This window comes from Coffea eugenioides, chromosome 8 (assembly GCF_003713205.1).
Source record: "Coffea eugenioides isolate CCC68of chromosome 8, Ceug_1.0, whole genome shotgun sequence".
Taxonomy (NCBI): Eukaryota; Viridiplantae; Streptophyta; class Magnoliopsida; order Gentianales; family Rubiaceae; genus Coffea; species Coffea eugenioides.
Window position 1 is genome coordinate 3,487,382 of NC_040042.1, and position 22,453 is coordinate 3,509,834.

At 35.7% G+C, this 22,453-nt stretch overlaps 3 protein-coding genes and 3 non-coding genes across 6 annotated transcripts; 1 reads left to right on the forward strand and 5 right to left on the reverse strand.

Moving 5' to 3' along the window:
* The first annotated feature begins 1,112 nt into the window (after positions 1–1,112).
* LOC113781768 lies at positions 1,113–1,219 on the forward strand. The gene has a single exon (XR_003469674.1). It is a non-coding gene; the product is annotated as a small nucleolar RNA R71 (small nucleolar RNA).
* Positions 1,220–4,273: 3,054 nt separating this feature from the next.
* LOC113779993 (disease resistance protein RPM1-like) lies at positions 4,274–7,147 on the reverse strand. The gene has a single exon (XM_027325819.1). The coding sequence runs from the start codon at positions 7,145–7,147 to the stop codon at positions 4,274–4,276; it is 2,874 nt and encodes a 957-aa protein (XP_027181620.1).
* A 2,162-nt stretch (positions 7,148–9,309) lies between these two features.
* Positions 9,310–12,214, reverse strand: LOC113780947 (receptor-like protein 33). Its single transcript, XM_027326735.1, has 2 exons — positions 12,030–12,214; positions 9,310–10,007 (listed from the first exon to the last, which is right to left on the reverse strand). Exons 1-2 carry the CDS (start codon positions 12,073–12,075, stop codon positions 9,517–9,519), a joined length of 537 nt encoding a protein of 178 aa, XP_027182536.1. The 5' UTR covers positions 12,076–12,214; the 3' UTR covers positions 9,310–9,516.
* Positions 11,515–11,611, reverse strand: LOC113781824. The gene has a single exon (XR_003469727.1). It is a non-coding gene; the product is annotated as a small nucleolar RNA Z101 (small nucleolar RNA).
* LOC113781829 lies at positions 11,700–11,788 on the reverse strand. The gene has a single exon (XR_003469732.1). It is a non-coding gene; the product is annotated as a small nucleolar RNA snoR14 (small nucleolar RNA).
* A 935-nt stretch (positions 12,215–13,149) lies between the features above and the next one.
* Positions 13,150–18,641, reverse strand: LOC113779203 (ribose-phosphate pyrophosphokinase 1). The gene is made up of 8 exons (XM_027324711.1): positions 18,276–18,641; positions 17,492–17,656; positions 16,885–17,133; positions 16,446–16,589; positions 16,204–16,371; positions 15,270–15,339; positions 14,728–14,809; positions 13,150–14,016 (listed from the first exon to the last, which is right to left on the reverse strand). The coding sequence occupies exons 1-8, from the start codon at positions 18,420–18,422 to the stop codon at positions 13,836–13,838; spliced, it is 1,206 nt and encodes a 401-aa protein (XP_027180512.1). The 5' UTR covers positions 18,423–18,641; the 3' UTR covers positions 13,150–13,835.
* Between the last annotated feature and the right edge of the window lie 3,812 nt (positions 18,642–22,453).

The following is a 22,453-nucleotide window of genomic DNA, read 5'->3' on the forward strand; positions in this document are numbered from 1 at the left end:
CCATTAATGCTATCGTTTCGCGATCCTCCAATTTCTTCTCTCTTGTCATGATCTCTTTGAGGAATTTTGCATAAGAAGGAATCTGCAAAATAGCATCAGCGAAAGGAATATTAATATGCAATTATTTGAAAATTTTGACAAACATTTTAAGATTTTTGTCAAGCTTATTTGATTTGAGTCATTGAGGAAATGGAGCTGCCGGATGTATCAAAACAGTAATGGAGGATGAAGGTTGATCTTCTTTCAATTTTTCTCTACTACATTCCCCCACACTTACCTTTTGCTCAACTCGCTCATCTCATTACTTCTCACTCTCATTGTTCCCCGCATTTTTTACTATCGGAGGATCCTCTAATCATTTATCACTACGAAAAGTAATTGTCTTGACATGTTCCCTCGGATTTACCTCCATTTTACTAGACAATTCTCCTTAATTTTGATTGTTAATTGAATTGGGAATTTGACCAATTTGGATCTCTACTTTTTTATATATCCCAGTCAATTGGTCCAACTGCCCCTCTAGTCGCTCGAACCTTTTTGAAGTGCCCTAAGCTAACTTTTTCATTGCTATCTCCCAACCCGATTTAGTATCTGCTTGTGGTTGTCTTGGTTGGAATCCCGGTGAATTAGCTGGCTTTTGAGTATTGTCTTGATCTTTCACCCAAAATTTAGATGATTTCTTCACACCGGATTAGATGTATTTGAGTATGAATTATTTTGAGCATTCATATTGTATTTATTAACAAATTGAACCTGCTCAAGATCAACACTGCCATTAGTATCATGATAACCTCTGCACATGGAACAACAAGTCACATATATATTAGATGAACTTGAACCACATCCAATTTGTCTACTTAACATTTTCATCATATTGCTCATTTGGACACTAAGTTTATTGATAGTATCCATTTCGATCATACCTGTTTGGCATCTTGTATTACCTCTTTCATTAGCTCATTAATAATTGTTTACTGCCATTTCCTCTATCAAATCTTGAATTTCTTGGGATGATTTTGCCATCAAAACTCCACCTGCGGCTGCATCAATAGTCATTTTAGTAGAAAAAGAATAAATCATTATAGAAAATTTGTACAATTAATCAATCGGGAAGTTTATAATGTGGACATTTTCGAAACAAATGTCTAAATCTTTCCCAGGTTTCATATAATGATTCACCATCCAATTGACTAAAACTAGTAATGTCCATTCTAAACTTAGTCATTTTACCCAATGGAAAGTATTTATTCAAAAATGCTCTAAACAAATCATCCCAAATAGTGAAAGTATTAGGAACATAAGAGTGTAGTCAAATTTTAGTTTTATCTCTTAAGGAAAATGGAAAAAAACCCTAGCTGTATAGCATTCTCACTAACTCCATTCATTTTAATAGTATCACATATCTCCAAAAGTATGGCTAAGTGTGCATTTGGATCCTCTACAGCATTACCTTCAAATTGAAATTAGTGAACCATTTGAATAAATGATGGTTTAATCTCAAAATTATTAGCGTTTACCGTCGACCGTGCTATAATTGTTTGAGATCCTTGGGTTCCTGGTAGAGCAAAATCTCTAAGAGTTCACCTATTTGTTTCGTTTTCTGCTATTTCGTCTTCAAAAGATAGCTCTATAGTGATTCCCTCTATTTGTTGTTGCATCTCTTCTTCTTCTTGTTATGATGTATGTCTTCTTTTTTTATATAGTGTCCTTTCAATTTTCGGATCAAAATGTGCGACTACCTATAAAATTCGGTACATACACTACAAACAAAAATAAAAGAGATTATGTAGTAATTATTTCACAAAAACTAATAAAAATTCTAATTTAACTATAAACAAGTTTAACTAACTAATATAGAAAATATCTAAATTGCCACTCCTCGGTAACGGCATCAAAAACTTGATGAATTTTTTATATAAGCACAAGTTTAATTCTGAAATATATCCATTTTATTGTAAGTATACAGGTCAAATTAGTAGTTTATGACATATATCGGGTCGATCGCACAAGGAGCAACTTTACAAGTACTAAGACCTATTTACTCTATCATTTAGACTAATAATCAATTAAATCAAGAGAATGTTGTAATTACTACTATTTAACGAGTCTTAACTAGATAACTTGCAAGATAACAATGGAAAAAATTCACTAAATACTTGAGTCTAGGAATATAGAATTTCACTTATGGCATCAAAGATACAAGTAAATAGATTTACCTCTTGTTACAACTCTTGTTTAACTAGGTATTCAATTCCAATATTCTTAAATCTCATTCTCATGATGAAATGGCCTAAACTAGACTAGTTTTATTTACTCTCATGGTGAATAATTAGATCTACTCTTGCTTCCTTCATGAAATGCAAGGTTAATCTACTCAAGTGTATCTCTATTCTCATGAGTCTACTACTTAAGCTCTATTTATATTGTTCCATCATATTACCAACTTTCATTGAATAATAACAACTAATAACTTGCTATTGGTGATCAAACAACAACAAGTGACAAGCATGCATAATAAACAAGTTAATATAAGGTGTAAAAAGTATAAATCATATTTAATTCATATCAAATAGCTATAAGTTTCATCTACTCCCTAGATTTAGAAATTTAGCTACTCATATGATATATGACAAGAAAGAACATTGCTTTATTATATGAACACATATTGAATCACAAGCAAAAGATAGATAAAGAAAGTTTAGCCAAGATAATGAAGAAGTTCCTAATGATCTTCTATTTCTTCAACAAAATGAGTTGTACAATGCAGTCTCCAATTGTTCTTACAATGTTCTAGTTAGAAAAAACAAGACAAGACTAAAACTAAGCTTTAATGCTAAAATCTGATGATCACTTCTTCTAGTGTCTCCTTTTCTCCCTTTTCTAATGATTTTTACATGTCTGGTATTAAGAGAGTCAAAAAGTTGTTAATGACAAGATATAAAACTCCTTTTCTCTTCCCAAAAAGTCCCTTGAACACGTGCAACTAAAATTCTTGTCTGGAGTAAAGCTGAACAGTAATGTGAAAACAGAGTAAGTGGTTGAACAAGTTGTAGAATTCTAGCTACAATACGTGACCTTATGAATACGCGACTTAAGGTTACGTATTGACAGCTCACGTTTTCACCTCTGCGAATTTAGCACAATTTGAACTGATATTATCTCAATGATGAACGCTGAACTAGCTCTTCTGCAAAACATGAAAGTTGTAGCCCTTTGAGTAAAGCTTCAAGAATCATCCAATTTGGAGTTCTATGGACCAACAAAATGATCAAAATACCCTCAGTTGGTCAGAGCTATGCTTCAGCTTTCGACCATGCACACGCACTTCTGTATTTCGACTTTTTGACAATAAAAACGACTGAACTGGATTTCGATATGTTCATACCAAATGTAGATCTATCTCTTAACTTCAAAATGGTATAAAAATCACCTCAATGTGATTCGTGTACCTCAAGATATACTTGAAATGCCAAAAAGTGTCAAAGCTATCTAACTAGCATTTCATCTTTTAAGTATTTTGTACTTCAAGTTTTCTTTTTATCACATCAAATCACTATCAATCATCCAATTATCTTCTCAATTCACTACATTTGATGATTGAATCATTAAATTTACGAAAACATGAAGTTTTTACCGTTAAAATCCATAGAAATGCAATGTTCACACTTTAAACCGCAACATACATATTTTCAATAAAATCCTAACTAATTAGCTATAAAAGTGACTAAAACACATCAAAATAAGCTAATAAAACATGCTTAAAACACGTAAAATATGCACTTATTAAACTAATTGGGGAATATCTATCACGCAAAAGGAGTCATATAGTAAACTTAGTGTATGTCCAACATTTGGCATATTTACCATATAAACCGTATTAATGTAGGTTTGTACAAGTAAAAGTGAGGATAAATTGGGTTTACGTATTATCTTTGACCAAAATTTAAAAGTTATTACTTGGAGTTTTAATGAAAATTTTCTGGTAGATATAATTAATACACTTCTAACCTGCCTATCTCTTGATCCTTTGCTAAATCAATTATAGAAAAGATCAAGAAACAAAAAGATAACAACAACATCACTCATTATATACGATACATACAATAAATAAGAAGGTAATACACACAAGATGATGAACTTCTCTCATGGATGTCGAAGGGAAAAAAGATTAAGAAAAAATAAAAACAAAAGAAGAGGAAGCCGTGTTGTCCACAACACGGAGGGTACAAACTAGAGAAAGGGAAGCCTCAGCGGCTGCTATTGCTAGGAATGATTATGTTTTCTTCTTCTTCTTCTTCTCCCATAGCTGGTGCTCTCTCCATTTCCTATCATCTGTATAGTAACCAATAAGAATTTCAGGAATGTGTGCGATTCTTGTGTAATCTTCACTTTCTTCCTTCTGATTCTCTAACAGCTTCTCTCTCAATTGAGAACTCATCTCATACAAAGACAGCCGTTGAAGCTGGCTCAAGTGCTGAATACCCATAGGTAACTCCTCCAGTAATGGAAGTTGTTCCAGAAATACTTTTTGGAGACGAGGCAATGCGCCCTCCTCCACTCTCATCCATCTCAACCCTTCCATTCTCTTTAACTGCAACTGCTTCAGCTTTAGGAACCCTGCAGCCTTGAAACACAACCCTTCTCCCTGGTAAGATCCACAGAAACTAATTTCACCCAAATTGGGCAAATGTTGGAGGGATTCCAGCGGATCCTCCTCACTCCTTAGCCTGCTCCAATCCAAATCTATTCTTACCAAGCTGTGAAGATGAGCAACCCATTGTGGCATCTTTTCTAAGCGGCCTTGTAAAATCAGCATATGAAGAGATTGAAGAAACGAAGAAGAAGAACAAAGAGAAGGATGATGATGATTTAAATCAATTATCTCATGATCATCACCTTCTCCAATTGAAGCAACGCTTAATTCCCGAAGGCTGGTGTAGTTGGCAAGAGAGGAGCAGACCTCCTTTCCATCTTCTGTTCTCAACTTTGTAATATATAACTTTCTTAATTGGGTCAACTTTCCTATCTCCTTGATTATTGTAGATCCACTACTTGCATCTATGAATTGTAATGTTTCTAGGGCAAGGAGCCCTCCCATATTCGATGGAGCTTTAAATCCGTGAAACCCATAGTCATCATCTGAAGGATCGACCTGTTGATATACTCTGAGACACCGAAGTTTTTGCAGCTTTAGAATTTCCATGGGTAATTTCCTAACTCCAGTGTTTCCCAAATTCAGATACTCCAAATATTGAAGCTTTCCAATGGCTTTCGGGACTCTTTCCACTCTTGTACCCCATAGGTTTATATGCTTGAGATGAAACAAGTTGAAAATCTCTTTCGGCATTTCCTCCTCTATGTTTTGACGACTCAAATCCAAGATCTTTAACAACTTACTACTCCTTGAAACTTTAGATAACAACATCCTGGATAGTAGTGGGTTCTTGGATCCAACTGTAACGAATGACCGCAGGTGGTCAAAGCAATAACTTGGTCTTTGCTGGGTGTTGTTACTGCTACTATTTTGGACTACCAGACGGCGTACCTTCTCGGACGGCCACATCATTGGTTGTCCAGTAGTAACTGTGACCATGTTTTGTTCCCTTGACTTGAGAAGAATAACTTCTCTCAACAAGTCATGGATTCGACATTTTTGGGGTATTCCTTCGTAATACACACGAGTCACTTGAATTAGGCTTCTATTGACGAGTTCACTGAGATAATCCCAGGCTACATCTTCAATCCTCATTCCTTCTCTCCATTCTACAAACCTTTCAGCAATCCACAAATTAATTAGTCTTTCGCATCCTATTTCGTAATCCTCTGGGTAGATACTTGTGTACAACAGACATGTCTTTAGATGCCAAGGCAAATCACTATAACTAAGAGAGAGTATCTTTTTAACTCTGTCCAACTTACCAGTGCCTTCTAATTCACCCCTAAGACTGCGTCGAACCATCTCCCATTTCTCTGTTCTGTTTACATCTTTCAAAGCCAAAAGCCCACTGATTGCAAGAATCGCAAGGGGCAAGCCCTCACATTTACCCAATATAACTTTGGCAACATCCATCAAATGGCCAGGGCAACTATTTCCCTTAAAGATCTTATTACAAAACAGGATCCACGAATCTTCAAAGGACAGTGGCTCCATTCTGTGGATATAACCTAGAGATTCTGTACAAGAGGCAGAGGCTACATCAGCTTTTCGAGTTGTTAGCATGACACAGTTGCCGTGGCTACTCTCCGGCAGTACAAATTTGATGGTATTCCAAAATTCCACGTCCCATACATCATCAAAAACAATTGCATACCTTCCAGCTTGTTGAAGATAATCTTTGACAAATTTTTTCAGCTCAGTGGTAGCCATAGACTCGATCGATTGTGGGACTGGTTTCTTCCCCTCGTGTAACTGCCGAATCAAGTCTTTCAGGAGATCCTGAAAGTCACATGTTTGAGAGACAGTTACCCAAGCACGAACTGGGAAATGCCTTCTAACTTCAGGATCCTCATGGACTTTTTTCACTAGGGTAGTTTTGCCAAGACCTCCCATACCAACCACTGAAACAACTTTTAGTTGGTAATCATCCCCTTCGAGGAGCTGAGAAATTAGATGCTTCTTGGGCTGGTCAATGCCAACTAATTTAGCTTCTTCCACAAGCAGTGCATCATCTCTGCTATGGCGCCAGGTTGTGTTGTTCACAACAGAAAGTGAGTTGGACGCTTGGGCAGGGATACCATATTCGGATTGGTATCTTTGATGACCTTCAGAAATACTTTTGATTCTTGACTTGATACTTTGTATTTCGTTAGCAACTCGATGACGAGCTCTCAAATTCTTGATGGAGCTGAAAACTCTCCGAACAGAGCCGTAGAATCCTGTTGCGCGATGCCGAGCAAAGCGAGCTACAAATTCATCAAGAATGTCTTCAGTGTCATAAGCAGCCTCTCGCACTTGCTTGATCCATTCTTGGAGCCTGGGTTGAGCATCTTCTTCTTTTGCTTCTGCCTCTCTCAGGAAAGCTCTCATGTGCCCCAACTCATCCCTGATGAATTGAACCTCTTGCCGAAGCCTTCCCAATAGTCGTCCCTCCTCGCGCAGTAAAGTTGAGATTTGATCCAGCACAAAAGAGAGAACTGTTTCTGCCATTTTCAGTTTTTCTTTCTAACTTAAAAATGTCGGGGAAGGCGGCTTCTGGTTTATAGGACAGTCCACTTGGTAGTATCTTGAAAGGAAGAAGGAAGAGGAGGTTATAGATTCATAAGCTGCTGAACTTCCATGCTATATGGTGCAGTATTTATCACAAAGAAAAGAATTAACCAATTAGAAGAAACTATAGCAAGAAACATGATTGTGAAAGACGAAGCTGCCTTACCTGCCACAATATAAAATCACGGAAGCTATTAAGAAGACTGTGTGCACGTCTTCAGGAATCAGGACCTTCTTTCAACTGTGGGTCCTTTGGTGGGATAAAGATAAGAAAGCATCTTTCAAGTTTCAACTATGGGTTCTTTTCGAGGGGAAGGAACCAAAAGTCTGGCAGTTTTCTCTACGCTGGTATAGGGGTACGTGTGTTGCACATTGCAATTATTTATTTTGGTGATATTCGTGCTAAACATATTCCTAAAGTGTGGTATCTCAAAACAAAATAAAGGGGATCCATTGAGTATCACTTGAATTTTTTAGTCTCGTTACTTGTGTATCAACTATTATTTGATAATTCAATATATCTTTTGATTGGCAATTGAAAAATAAAATGTCTTGTAAGTCTAAAAACTGACCTAATGTGTCTAATAAATTTTTATACGACCTAAAACTATATTAGTTAGGAAACTAACTTTATTTTTCAATTATTGTAAATGATTTAGAGGACTGGCCTTATTTGAAAAGCAATTTTTCAACAAAAAAATAGCTATTTTTTCCTTGAACACATTTTCTAATCACTTTTTTACCTCACATATATCAAATCATTACAGTACATTTTTCTACAAAAACTCTAAAAAATTGCAATCCAAACAAAACTAGTAAACTTTAATTCTAATTACATAATGACATTTGTATCTCTATATCCACATTAAAACATACACAAAAATATGTAAATACATTTTTAATGTTCAAATATATTATCTAGACATAGACTCATTCAAATATTGGAGTAAAGATGTTTTACTTTATAGAATAGCGCTATTCTTAATGTTTAAAAAAAAAAAATAAGATTTCCAACATCCAAGATGTTTGGCATCCTTTTGTATTGTTATTGAAAAGAAATGAATTCCTTACCTTCATTTAATTTCAATTTTTTTTCATTTTTTGATTTATTTCAACTTGCTACACTTCGCACCTATCATTTTCATGTAGATAGCCACAAGCCGTTTTCTTTTTCTTAAGAGTCACAATATACGTTCATATGGGAGATTGCATTTTTCTGAATTTTTTGTAAAAAAATTACTATAACGATTTGATATATATATATAAAATAAAAAGATAATAGGAAAATGTGTTAATGGAAAACGTAACAATTTTTCCGAGAAAAATCGCAATCCAAACGAATTAACTAAATTTTGTTTCCATTTCATGTTTAGCTTCCAGGTTTATTGTGCTAAATACTTCATTAATTTTTTGAACCCATTCCTAAAATTTTGTTAGGAATTCATTTCAATAAATTGGTCTGAAAGACGAAGCCGCCTTACGTGCTACAATACAAAATCATTGAAGCTATTGCGAAGACTCTGCAATTGGTGGGTTGATCAGTCTTCAAGAGAATCAAGACCTTCTTTCAACTGTGGATCCTTTGGTTGGATAAAGATGAAGGAGCATCTTTCAACTGTGGGTTCTTTACAAAGGGATAAAAGTTCAAACGCTGTTGGACTGGACATTATTGATTTCATTAACGAAGAAATAAAACTACAACAGGGTCTTCTTCTCCTCCTGCCGACATCTATAACCTCCTCCTTCTATGGAACTAATTTCTGCTTTTTTTTTTGTTTGCCCCTTGGAACAATTAGAGTTTTTGTAATAAAAACGGATGGAATATCAAAGAAACTTTAGGAACAAACCACTCCAATACGGTGTCTGACCAAATTTTTGGTATAAACATACCCCCGTGTTGAAGTAGTTAAAGAGGAATACCACAGGGGCAATGATGTCGAATTATTTAACAAGGGAGGGAATAAAGCAATGGTTTCTAACCAAGTTTTCCAGCTCAAAGCACCTCAGGACCCCCCCCCCCCCCTCTCTCTCTCTCTCTCTCCTCTTTTTCTCCTCAAAGCAAAAATGACAGTTCTGAATCAAATGGAAGAGTTTTCCAGGAATATGTGATGCGGAGGAAAGTGAATTTCCCTCCAAATGGAAGCCAGCTATTAAACTGTTCCGGGCAAGATACATACCCTCCAGCTTCTTCAAGGTTCCATATTCCCCTGTTATCTGTCCGCTAAACTCATTTGATGACAATGACAATATTTGAATTACTGAACAAGCAGTTAAATTTGATGGCAACTGGCCATTTAACTTATTTGAAGTTAAATAAAGCCCTCTGAGACTTGGAAGATCATTTTGCACGCGTCTGGAGGAAGATTAACAGGTAAGTTATTTCCTGAGGGAGCAATAATTTCCAACGTCGAAATGTTGAAAATGGAGCATGGCATAGACCCTGTAAGCTGGTTGTACTGCAAATTTAGTACCCTCAGGTTTTGTAGACCTCCCATCACTTCACGAATCTTACCTTGTAAAGGGTTGTATGATAGTTCCAATGTTTCAAGCTTTGAGATGTTCGCAAGAGAATGAGGGATAAATCCAGTGAAGCTGTTATTTCTAATTGACAGAAATTGAAGTTCAGGAAAGGAACCAAACCATGACGGGATATCTCCAGTGAAGTTGTTGAGCTTAAAGTTCATAAACCTCAGGCGTCGCAAACGGGACAGATCTCCAGGTTGATTGCCCGCGTAATTGTCACCACTCAGGTCCAAAGAAACAAGAAAAGACAAGTTCCCCAGATGGGAAGGAATGCTGCCTGTCAAAACCATGAATGGTATGTTTAAAGCAGTTACTCTATGATGTTGGATGCCACAAGTGACTCCAATCCAATCACAAACAGAAGTATTAGCAGTCCAGTAGTCTTCCAGGACTAAGTAGAGGTCTGATAATATGTGCTCTTTCAAAGCAACAAGCGCAGATTGATCAGTGACAATATTGGTTTCTATGTTGGCTAAGCAAGCCATCAAAAAATGCAGGAACAGAACTGCAAGAGGAAAGTAATACTGAAGCATTCTTGAAAATGCAATTTATTTATAAAAAAAAAAAAAAAAAAAAGCTCCCCCTTCCCCCCAACCCGCCAAAACAAATATTTGTTTTGACAGAATGCAATCTCTCTCTGTTTTTTTTCGGGGCAACAGAATGTGAAGCTTGACTGCTGACTTTTGAACTTCTTTTATGGACGAACAAAAGATGGGTATGGCTTAACTGCGTCTCAAATGTCAACTAAGATCAGCATTTGGGGTCCTATCGAATCTGTTCACGTTTGAAACCAAGAAAAGAGAGAAGACGAATGCCTGTCCATACTTCCCAGTTAACTAAAGTTAAAGTTCCAGGATCTAGAATTCTAAATTCATATCTCATTGAATCTTGGTATTTTCTACTAGTTCGTATTTGCTGGGATGTATTCAATTTGTATCCATTCTACCAGTTGTGAGCATAATGCAACTCTTTGATAAGTGTCTTTACCCACAATCTTCCTTTGATCCTACCATTTGTGAGCATAATTTAACTCTCCATAGATGATAGAATCACTAATGCTTTTGGCACAATCTACATGTGTGCTTATTTCAAAAATATAAATATATAATTAGTTTTTTACAATAAGTTATTGTCTGTAGAAGGTTTAGTGCGTGTATTTTTTTTTTAAGAAATCTATTAATACTACGGGCTTTTAATTAGGAAATTACTATATCTAAAATCATGGTTGTGGAGAAATACTAAAGGGTATTTTTAATATAACATTAAATGATATCTGATAATGAGAATTGTACACTTAAATTAGCATTGTACTTTTATTGCTCAGGTGGATAAGTAGTCTTGTGACTCAATTCTCACCTTTTACACCCACAAAGTGCAAATTGCAAAAGCATAGTATTGTGTTTCTGACACATTTTGTAGAAATTATATTGTTGAATCAAATATAGAGGCCTACTAGATATCTGATAAAGAGAATTGAATTGAAGTTACACACCAATGTTCTTTTTCCCACTCAATGTATCAATTCCTCCTAATAAAAACCAGAGACAGATAAACATTTAGATGCTGGCATTCTCCAAATTTGATAAAATCAACAGAACAAAAATTGGTATAATTTAAGTCGAGAAAAAAAAAAAAAAAAAAAGCACCCCCCCCAACCCACCCCAAAAAAACATTTGTGTTGACGGAATGCAATTTTTTTTTGGCGACCAGAGAAAATGCAATCAAACGTGAAATCAAACAAATCATCCAAAATAAAAAAGGATAAAAAAAAAACATATTATAGAAAAGGGCATCAGGTCTCCAAGGTGATTTAGCATCAATGTAGAGCTATTCAGACGCAAATTACCCATTTGTATACATGAGATTCATCCTTTGCCCCAAATATTAACCTGAAACCTAAATAAATTTAAAAACCCGAATTCACGATAAGAAAAAAATAAAGAAAAAACTTCAAAGGAAATAAAGAAAGGCGATCAGAACCTGTCGGGATTCATAGTTAACATCAGAGGATTATTATTCAGTGGATTGACAGACTTATGAATTCTATCATCCCCTCGCTCTTTCTTTAAATCCCCAAATTTTAATTAGAAACAAAAAAAAAGGTTGATGATAAAAATCGAAACTTTTATATGTACACAACCGCTTAATACTCAGGAAGTGCTCAGAACTTCTTAGAGGAATTAGGTTGCCGTCATAGACAAACGACATCGTCGTCGTCGTCTCCGGCCCGAATTATGAGCTCGTCATTGCAATCTACTGAAAATTGCGGCGAGTAATCAAAAGAGGAAAGAAGACTTACTCAAGTTTGCGATTGAAAGGTGAAAACTATCTAAAACCCTACGCATCTGAGCCGAGCTGAGCTGATTTGAGTTGAATCGGTGGCTGCAGGATTGGATATTTATAGGCAATAGCGTGTGACTTTAGGAGGCGGCGAAACCCTAGCATCTTCTTCTGCACGCCGCCTAAACCTAAACCTAAACCGTACTTTTGAGAGACTTAAAAAAAATGATATATATTTCTTTTTGGACCTTTTGTTTTTGTTTATATATGTAATTTAAATGGAAAAAATGGCATATATTTTTCTTGTATCGAATATTTGAATGGATTCCTTAGATAATTTGGGATAATTGCCTCTTCCGCTTCGTTTGATAATCTAGTTCAGTATTTGTTTAATAATTCAATTCAATATTTAAGATTGATAATTCAATTCAGCATTTAAAATTAATGGATTCAATCAATTTAACATTTAACGTTAATGGTTTCAAAATTTAACATGTTATAACCTATTAAGTTATAACCACTTAATGTGATATATATTTAAATGTATCAGATTTAGTTATGTAACAATACTCAGTTATCACCATTTAATGTGATATATATATTCAAATTTATGAAATTTTACTCAATGGATTCAAATTTCAGTTTTCAACTTCAATTTTATCAAATGCATCCTTAGTTCCTTTATTGTGTAATTAAGTTATTTTTACCAAAGATTTGGAGGAGTTCCTTAAATAATTTGGAATGCATTAGTTCCTTTTTAATGGGAGATTGTAGCTCCGGTTCCGTAGTTGGAATGCGAAACAAGACAAGATCGTTCTTTTGTCAGTGAAACTACTTTCTTTTTTTTCTTTTTTTTGACGAAATGATTCTCTTTCTTTGAGAACGACTTTAGTATTACTACTAAGTTAAAACTCATTTGTTATTGAAATTATTTTGATAAATTACACTACCAGTTGAGACTCATTGGAGCCATTTGAGGGTTTGGATTTCAAAATTGACAATTGAACTCACAGAGGGAAATTTATGATAATTTCTTAATGTGAAAGCATTTGGATGTATTTCTTCCTCAGCATCATACCTCCAAAAACGGTACAGATAAAAATCTTTGCAAGGATTCCCACCGCTTTTTGATCATCTAAAAACAAGATGAAATGCTAATAGAGCTTCATGAAAGATGCACCAATGGGCTCTATATTTTATAACTGTAAAGAGATCCAGAGACATCATAGGATCATAGTACAGCTGCCTAACATAGCACTATAGCAGCTAGACCTCCACCACCATGGGGGCAGTGGATGTCAGGCAAAGGAAATTACAAGTAAACTGATGAGCTTAAACAAGTTCCAAAGTCTATAAAAAGCATCCAGATGAAATGCTAGTTCTACTCTTAAGCATTTGCTGCATTGTCTCAATTTTCTAGATAAGGCGGATTTGAGTAGGCTATGTTTGCCAATCTGCTCAGGCTACATATTTATCATCAACATCAGCATCAATTTTCTCCAGGAGGGCAGACGAACAAAAAGAAAAAGAAGCAGGGGGCAATAAAGAAGGAAATTAGCTATATCAAACTTAAAACTGATATCGCTATCAACCAACGTCCACCAAAGAGTTGTCGGTGGGGAATTTTAGTTAAAAAGTATGGCAATGGTTGGTGGGGTTTTGCATGGCCGGATAAAGATTAACCCAAAAGAATGGGAGGAGAGGTTCATGGTAAAGCATGTGCAATGATGTCTGAGTAAAAGAGAGAGAGAATGCTAAATTTTCAACTACCCTCAGTTCAGTAAGCTCTTATCAAGAATTAACTATCTTCTTATTGTCTTCTAGTTCACTGAAATATGCTACTCACAGAACAGTCATCATGAACGCGCCAAATGGTCTCACCCAACAGGTTTGCAACTGAAAGTACAGTTAACTGCGGGAAATAATTCTTCTCAATTGCTGGAATTGTGTTTGTAACTATAACTTCTTGAAACAGGCCACTTGACAACCTCTCAACTGCAGGTGGGCTGTAGAGAAACATCATCAATCTGGTGATCTATAATTGGATGCATACATGAAAAAATAGGGAACTATAAACATGTGTTCTGCTACCACAAAGTTCACATGGAACTAAGGGTTAAAGAAATCTGACACAGACGGGAACCACATTAACCAAACAGAGTTCAACATGAATGTATATGCACATAAACTTCAAATAGTTGATATTTACATGACAAATTGGTGATCTGGCCATAGGCAATGAAGAACAGATATGCTGAGAACTCAGTCAAACGTATTCTCAAGCCCACAGGATTGTCCAGTATTATAGGCAGGCTAATTGTATGATAGCTAAAGAAGATGAAGAAAGAAGCTCCAACTGATTAGAGAATGCTAAGAACTGAAGCAGGTTTTTTTCTTGAAAAAAGAAAAGTGATGGTCTGGAAGCCGGTGTTGACAATGTAATTAAGATCTCATTTGCCGAATAACGCAGCAAATTGGGCCAAACAACACCCCCCCCCCCCAGGCCAAAACAAAAAATACAAAAAGAAACAAGAAAGTTATGAAACAAAATGGTGGGAAAAAGTGCCGCAGTGTGTGATCCATTAGAATAAAAGTATGAACATACTAGGCCAGTACAAACTATTTGGATCCGATGTTGCTGGACAACAAAACATGTTTGTACGAGAATTAGCAAACAAGGATATAGATGAAAAAAAGGGACAGTAAGCTAATATCACCTGAAGACTGCATGAGTGCAGCATGCATACACTTCCCTTGCCCCTTCATCATGCAAAAGAGCTGCTCCTTTTGCAATGGTCCCTGAAACCAACCATCAGCTACTAGGTTAATTGTCAAGATCTACATGGCACAAAAAAAAAAAACTACATGACCTACTAGTTGGTACTATAGAATCAGAAAGATGCTTCAAATAGCAAAACAAGATTAAAAACCAGAAAAGATAACTTTATGTTAGAATAAATTTAAAAAAAATCCAAAACATGAGAGAAAGTTGCTAATTAACTTAGACCTCCAATTTCATAACTGAATCTAAATGATATTAAAAACAGAGATTATGTAAATTTGCTTCTAACATCAAACACAAAAGGCTGAATATAGATGATGTTATCTTTCAAAATGTAGTTTATAGGTGCTTTGTCAATGATGTGATGATTCCAGCAAGCATGAAGAACATGCCACAATTATTCTTCCACCTTTCTTTAGCATTGCACTTAATCACTGACAAGTTCTGCATCGTTATGAGTAATTAATGATATCCAACCTGCTGTATCAATCATATCATCCACCATAACAGCAACTTTCCCTTTAACATCACCAATCAAATTCATTACCTGGATATGCAAATGGAAAAATCAAGAACACAAAAATATGACAGGAGAATCACAAAGTTCAGGAAGAAAGTTCCATAAATTTATTCCTTCAGGAACATAATCTTAATTGCCAAGATTACTATTAAATTGTTTGAATTGGACCACACAAAGGAAGGTTAGACATTGCTTTGTTACATGGATTGAATGCTAGTTTTGTGATGCCTGGAAAGCAGCATTGGAATAGCCAAATATATAGAAAATAAGTCCTTGAATGATGTGAGCAACATCAGTTCATTCCTGCTTACTACTTTGTGTGTAGATAATATAGCTAGAGAAAACTTTTAGACCTTAAGTACTCTTTGTTCAGGTGCTAGAACATGCCAGGAAAGTTCGAGTGTGATGATTATGAAACTTTGGAAATAAAACTTTGAATTTGTTAAGAAGAGATTGCTTAACTATCATATCCAAGAGCAAAAATAAAATTTGAAACATGTAAGAAGAATATGTGATTAACATATTCAAAAACCGTTGCTTTTCTTTGTGCTGCAGATCCTGAAATCTCTTATCAGATGTTATGTATCAAGAAAAATAGGGTTTCAATTGTGCACCTAGCATATGTAGAATCCTAACCAATGGGAAGGTAAAGTACTCATAAGGTTAAGACAACTGAAGCATAATGGTATAAGCTTCCCCTGCAGCTAAAAACCAGAATAATATTTAGCTGTCCAAGACATACAAGTGCAGTGCAGATTTCTGACCTGATCATCTATAGGTTCCCATTATGTATTAATGAAGTATGGCAGAAATACATAGACCCCACAAAGTGTACCAGGAAAAAAGTAAACGACGGTAAAAATCCAACCAGAGATCCAGCTAGTGAACTACCTCAGCCACATTGTGGCCATGTCGCCTTTTATCAACAATTGCTAAAGGTGCATCAGATAACTTTTTAGCAAAAGCACGGGCTCTAGCAACTCCTCCAACATCAGGTGAGACCACAACTAAATCATTCGAAGAAACCTCCTTGCTAGCAAGGTAATCAAGAATGACAGGCTGTATACAGGAAACAAACATTTGATCATCAGTTTATATAACATGTTTAGCAAATTATAGTCCAAAACTCCTACCTGACAGTACACATGGTCCACTGGTATATCAAAGTAACCCATTGATTGCCCTGAGTGAAGATCACAAGCAAGAACACGGTCTGCACCTGCTTCAGTGATAAGGTTTGCTACTAATTTGGCAGCAATAGACTCTCGACCTTGTGTCTGAAGATGAAGAAAACAATGATAAGATAACAACCAAACAAAGATCAAAATGCAAGCATACTGGACTCCCAGACTTCCCAGAACAACTGGACCAAGTTTCCTTTTCTCATCGGCTACGCCCCCCCTTCTGTCTCCCTCTTTCACCTACCTTTACCTTAGTTCCTTCAATTCATCCTTAAACTTTTAGCGCTACTAAGTTTTATAGGTGACCACAAAAATTTTTAACCTCTCATGTCAGAAGACACAGACGCTTCAACTAGGCCAGTTATGCAAAAAATAAACTTAAATAGCTTGCCTTTCTATCTGCTCTAGCATATCCAAAGTATGGAATCACTGCCGTGATGTTTTTGGCTGAAGCTCTTCGACAAGCATCAATCATCACCAAAAGCTCCATAAGATTCTCATTGGCTGGAGGGCAGGTGGCTTGGACTAAGAACACATCACAGCCTCTAACACTCTCTTGCAACTGAACATAAATTTCACCATCAGCAAACCTCTTGATATTAACTTTTCCCAGGTTGAGGCCCATGTACCAAGCAATTTCCTAGGGAAAAAAAATGGCAGTGCATTAGTGTAGTAAGAAGTATAACAAATAAATGCAACAAAACTGTGGAAAAAAATGGTACTGCATCAGGGATTTTCTCACTGAAACTTAGATTCTAAATCAGGAAGAAAAGAACATAGCATACAATGGGAAGCAAGGTTGTAGACATAAAAGATCAACAGCTGCTTCTCCACATTATCAAGTCAAATAAAAATAGTGGATAGAGCCAGACGAGCATATTATGCTTGAAAATGCCTCAGGAAGAGATTTCCAGTTTAATGAGACCTCTGACGTTGAGTTATCAACAAATTAACTAAAAACATGAACTTTCTGTTCAAACTGAATAAGTGAAGTTTACCTGAGAAAGAGCAGGATTAGCGGTCCCAGAAAATATTTTCAGCCTGGTTTCATTTCTATCAACCGCCTTCTGCAGGCGCTTTGATTGCAAGAATTTTGGGAGGACTTGATCATTTATGATTGGCACACAAGGCCTTCCATTCAATGGTTGAGTGATTTCACATTTCTAATACAAGACACACAAACATTAATCCAATCAAATCATAGCATTCACTGCACACTGGCAAGGGAACTCTGTACATGGGATATTTCAAAAATCCACAAAATTCCTTATAAAAAGGGCCCACTTTGAAAATACATCAACGCTTTGCTGCCTTTTCATCCAACAGTAAAATACTCAAGTAAACAGTTTCACCTTAGCTAAAGGTGGGAACTTTTCAATCTACAGTAACCACTAGAGTTCCCAATAAAAAAAAAACATGAAAATACCACTTTCCTTAAACGGAAAAAAATCAATTAAAAATAATGAAAATAACTCCACACATCGTCCAATGCCAACATCATCTCCGAAACCTTAACATAAACAAAACTCTAAAAACACCAAAATAAAAAGCTGTGATTTTTATGGCACATAGAACAAGAACCAAAAAACAAAACCCACCGCAGAAACTTCCAAGAATGAAAATTCCAAAATTCAACAATCAAAATCCATTTTTATGAAAAACCCACATAGAAATAAAAGCAACTTTGTCCAAAACAAACATACACACAGAGTAAAAAATGCATAATCGGCGTGGAAATAATTCTTAAAACAAAAGGGTGGTGAGAGTGTTTGTGAATCCTACGACGGCGTACGGAGCGTTTGCGGCTGAGAGAGGCTTGGCAGCGAGGCATCTGCGGCCACAAAAGATAGAAGATGATGAGGAAGATGAAGATGATGGCGCAGTGGAGGTCGAAGACGACGTCGGAGATGGTAGAACCAAAGAAGCCATTAATATTAATATTAATGTGCAAGTGTGTTTTGTTGTGTTTCTGGTGCGTGAGTGTGTGCACCCTTTGTTCTTGTTTTTCTGTCGAGTTTGGTTTTGGAGGTGGAAGAGGCGTCGTCCACTTTGTATGGATGGAGTGGCGGGGGCTGCTGTTTGCTTTGGCAGCTGTGGCCTTGGGAGGACTTGAGCGAGTAGGGTCACGTTTTCTGTGGGGAAATTGGCGGATGGCTGTGAAACGACAGCGTTCCGTTAGAGATCACAGTCGTATGTGCCTTTGGTTTTGTGGGTCCAATGGGAAGCGAATTCGAGGGAACACCTACCAGTTAGTAGTAGTAGTAGTATATGACTTTCGAGTCCTTGAGAAGGTTAAACGCAAGGGCTTATTTCATCTTGGTCCTTCGAAGAAATTTAATAGTTCAATTTACCCATTGTTTTACAGAAATTCTAATTTGCTGCTTTAAAAACAAAATTTGGTTTTGATTTGTTCTCCAGTATGATTTACAAATTCCAACTACTGCTTAAAGTCTAAGCCACGATATGATGCCTAATATATTTTTTTATAAACGACAATAACTTGATATTAATTGGAATAATAATTTCATAATTTGAGTTACTACCCTAACATTGTTTCCTAATCTCTTAACATGAGTAAGAGAGATACATTGGAATCTACAATTCATAGCTATGATGCCTTCGATGATTGGCCTCTGTTCATTGCATATCCTCTGTTCTATCTCTTTATTCATTTTATTCCTCTTTTTGTATGGTATTCTTATTCATCCCGTTCTGTCAAGGACTTCCTTATTGTGGATCTGTGTTCCTTTTGTGATTTATTGTAAATACTAATTTTGGTTGTGTTTGGATTATATTTTTCTAAATTTTTTGTAGGAAAATTACTGTAGCAATTTGATATATGTGAGGTAAAATGGTAATTGGGAAATGTATTCACGGAAAACGTACCAATTTTTCTTTGGAAAATAGCTGTCCAAACAAGGCTCGCTTTTCAGATATTCCAAAATATATATTCATAGTGAGAATTATGTGATTCTTCCCATCTTTCCTTTCTGTTACTTCTTTTAGGTTTTCCCACCACTTTCAAAAATCATCTCTATACGAGTTTAGTTCATCATATTGAATTGGAGCCATCTTCCATACCATTTGAGCCTTTATATAGAAAAACAACATGTGTTCTATTACTTCTAATTGCTTCCCACAGCATTTACCCATAGAGTCTCCTTTTCCTGTCCTCTTAAACATTATTTCATTAACTGTTAATATTTGATGCAAGTATTTTCATACAAAGTATTTTTTTTTTTTTTGTATTTAGCATTCTATCCCTATAGAAACACCCAATGATCAATATTAGGCATACCTTTACTCTATTGCCCTTTCCAAAATTGCTGCATTACTTCTCGATTTTCTTCCTTACTCGTCTCTTTCTTTTTAGCTTCTACATATTTGGATTTGACAGTATAAATTCCTTTTGAGTCATTTTGCCATACTCTTCTGTCCATTCCACCTTGCAGACTTAGTGAAATTTTCAGTATACTACTAACATCTTCTTCTATAAAGCACTCTTATCAGCCTACCTATATCCCAATTTACCTCCAATTATCTGCTCATTAACTTTAATGTACCCGTTGTTGTCCTTTTTGGATGTGATCTGACCTTACTATTAAGAACGTTCTTCAGTCATTTGTCATTCCATATTTGCATTGTCTTTCCATCCCCAATTTTCATCAACGTACCTTCCTCAATTAGCCATTACTGCTTTAAAGGCTTTTCCATTTCCATGATACACTAACATTACATATAAAAAGTGTGGGGAATGGAGTCTAATTACCTCTTTAAGTTGGAAAACTATCAAGGGGCTTTGGCACCTCGACAATTCCATACTAAAGCCATCATTGGAAACTTAGTTGCTAATTTTGTTTGGCTACCTCCACCATGGTTTCTTTGTTGGTTTCAGTCCATTGCCGTTTTGTTTTACTTTTCTTATAATCCTTACCCTCATCAATGTTTGAAGTCTCTCACTATCTTGTGTTTTGATTTTCCTCTTCCATATTCCTATATTATCTTTAGAATAGGTTTAGATAGGTCGTGGCGGTTTTCTCTCCTGCTTTGTCCTGCTAGCTCCTTTCTACTGCTTCTCTCTATTAACTGCCTTGTTATTTGCTTATTCTTTCTCCATCCATCCTGATGTTATTAGCTCGTTAGCTTGTAAATCATGACTCATTGGCATGTATATCGTTTTTCTATCCGTAATATCTATCTGGGTATGATGGATCAACCAGTATTTCATTCTCATAGTTATCATTAGAGCTGTTAAATGAATCGAATTGTTAGGTAGGTTGGTTCGTTTCGACACGTTCATGTTCGTGAAAGACTTGTTCGAAACCTTAAACAAACTGAATTCGAACGAATTTTTTTGTTCGATTAGTAATCGAGCGAACACGAGCACATTCGCGAGTTTTAACGAACGTTCGCAAATACGAGCACATTCGCGAGTTTTAACGAACGTTCGCGAACATGGATATAATTATCATTTGACAAATTTTAGGATTAATTTTATGGCTAGACTTTTATACTTGGAGGGTTTTATTTGTTATTTTTATGTTAATGTTAGTTATATAGTTAATGAATAATAGAATTTAATCACTTAATACTTTAATTATTTTTTAGAATGATTAATGATTTGTATGGCATATTTAAGGCTTAAAATAATTTGGATTCAAGCATGTTCGCGAACGGCTCGTTTATGTTAAATGAGCCAAACACGAACTCGAACTCGAATATGAACTTTGCTTAATGAGTCGAACACGAACACAGGTTTGGAGTTCGAAAATTAAGGAACGAACACGAACGTTGTTCGAATCGCTTAACGAACAGAGTTCAAACATGAGATACTCGGTTCGATTCGACTCGTTTACAACTCTAGTTATCATGACCACTTCACTTCTTTTTTTTTAGTGTAAGTAGGAGGACTCGAACCCGAAATCTCTTGCTTACACTCCCTCCCCCTACCATCCAACCCATCCCTTCCGCCATCATGACCACCTCTTACTTATTCATTTTTCACTTTCAACTCCCTTATCTAATTGTTGTTGTCCACCAATTCCCCTTACAAATATTCTTAGATCCCTTATTCTTGTTTTCTATCGTCTTTTCCTTCTTTTCAGGTTCCTTCATTAGAAGCTGGCACAGAAATCCAAGTAATGAAGTTGAATAAACTATAGATTCAAACTATTCTCGATCAGTGAAGATTCGGACCCATTGTTTAAAGCTTATAAGCTATACACAGAAATCTATCTATATCCTAAACTATAAAAGGCCTAAGATAATCACTAGTTAGGAATCTTATCTAAGAAAACATACTCAAGAATAAATGGAAAGATTTAGGTTAAAGCGGCTGAGAACTATGCTTGAAGAAATTTGAAGAAATCTTAAAATGTTTGAAATGTTTGAAAATATTTGGAAATAGAGGGAGAAGCTCTCACTGCCTAATTACCACTTACAAAAAATGTTATAGTCCCTTTAGTAATCTGACTTGTTACCTTTGCTTAAGAGTACAAGAATCGTGAACTTAAAGTACCGAATTTCCATTTCAATAAGATAGACAATTTATTTATATTTGAATTAAATGCTTAGTTAAAGGCAAGTCATGTAATAGTTAAGATCTTAAATTGCAATGAATACTGTAATAGAAGGTCAAATTTAAACCGTATTTCTTGTTTGTGGGGAGAATTGGAACAATTTTTTTGCTAGAGGGCCAAATTGAAACTCACTCACTTTATGATGTTCAATTGAAATTTTTGGTAATTTGAAGACTTAGTATGAAATTAAACTCCAAAAGTTCGTTGGGAGCTTTGAGTCAAAAATCAACGAATAATGACTTGAGAGATTCTCTAGTCTAGAATTAATCACAGCCGAAAAAGGAGAAAGAAGCCATTGAACTTTGACTACCATCCTCGATAAATTCGGTCAAATTTTAGCACCAATACGAGAACCTTCATGCAAGACAAGAAAAGTAGTGA

Bases quoted from the DNA above. Each gene is read 5' to 3' on its own strand.
- LOC113779203 (XM_027324711.1), bottom strand. From the start codon at position 18,422: ATGGCTTCTTTGGTTCTACCATCTCCGACGTCGTCTTCGACCTCCACT. The intron at 17,134-17,491 runs GTAAACTTCACT...TTTTTTCCCTAG, and splicing joins CTAATCCTGCTCTTTCTCAG to GAAATTGCTTGGTACATGGG. The intron at 16,590-16,884 runs GCAAGCTATTTA...CTTCATCTTCAG, and splicing joins ATGCTAGAGCAGATAGAAAG to ACACAAGGTCGAGAGTCTAT.
- LOC113780947 (XM_027326735.1), bottom strand. From the start codon at position 12,075: ATGCGTAGGGTTTTAGATAGTTTTCACCTTTCAATCGCAAACTTGA. The intron at 10,008-12,029 runs GTAAGTCTTCTT...TGGTTTTGACAG, and splicing joins CCTTTCAATCGCAAACTTGA to GCAGCATTCCTTCCCATCTG.
- LOC113779993 (XM_027325819.1), bottom strand. From the start codon at position 7,147: ATGGCAGAAACAGTTCTCTCTTTTGTGCTGGATCAAATCTCAACTTTA.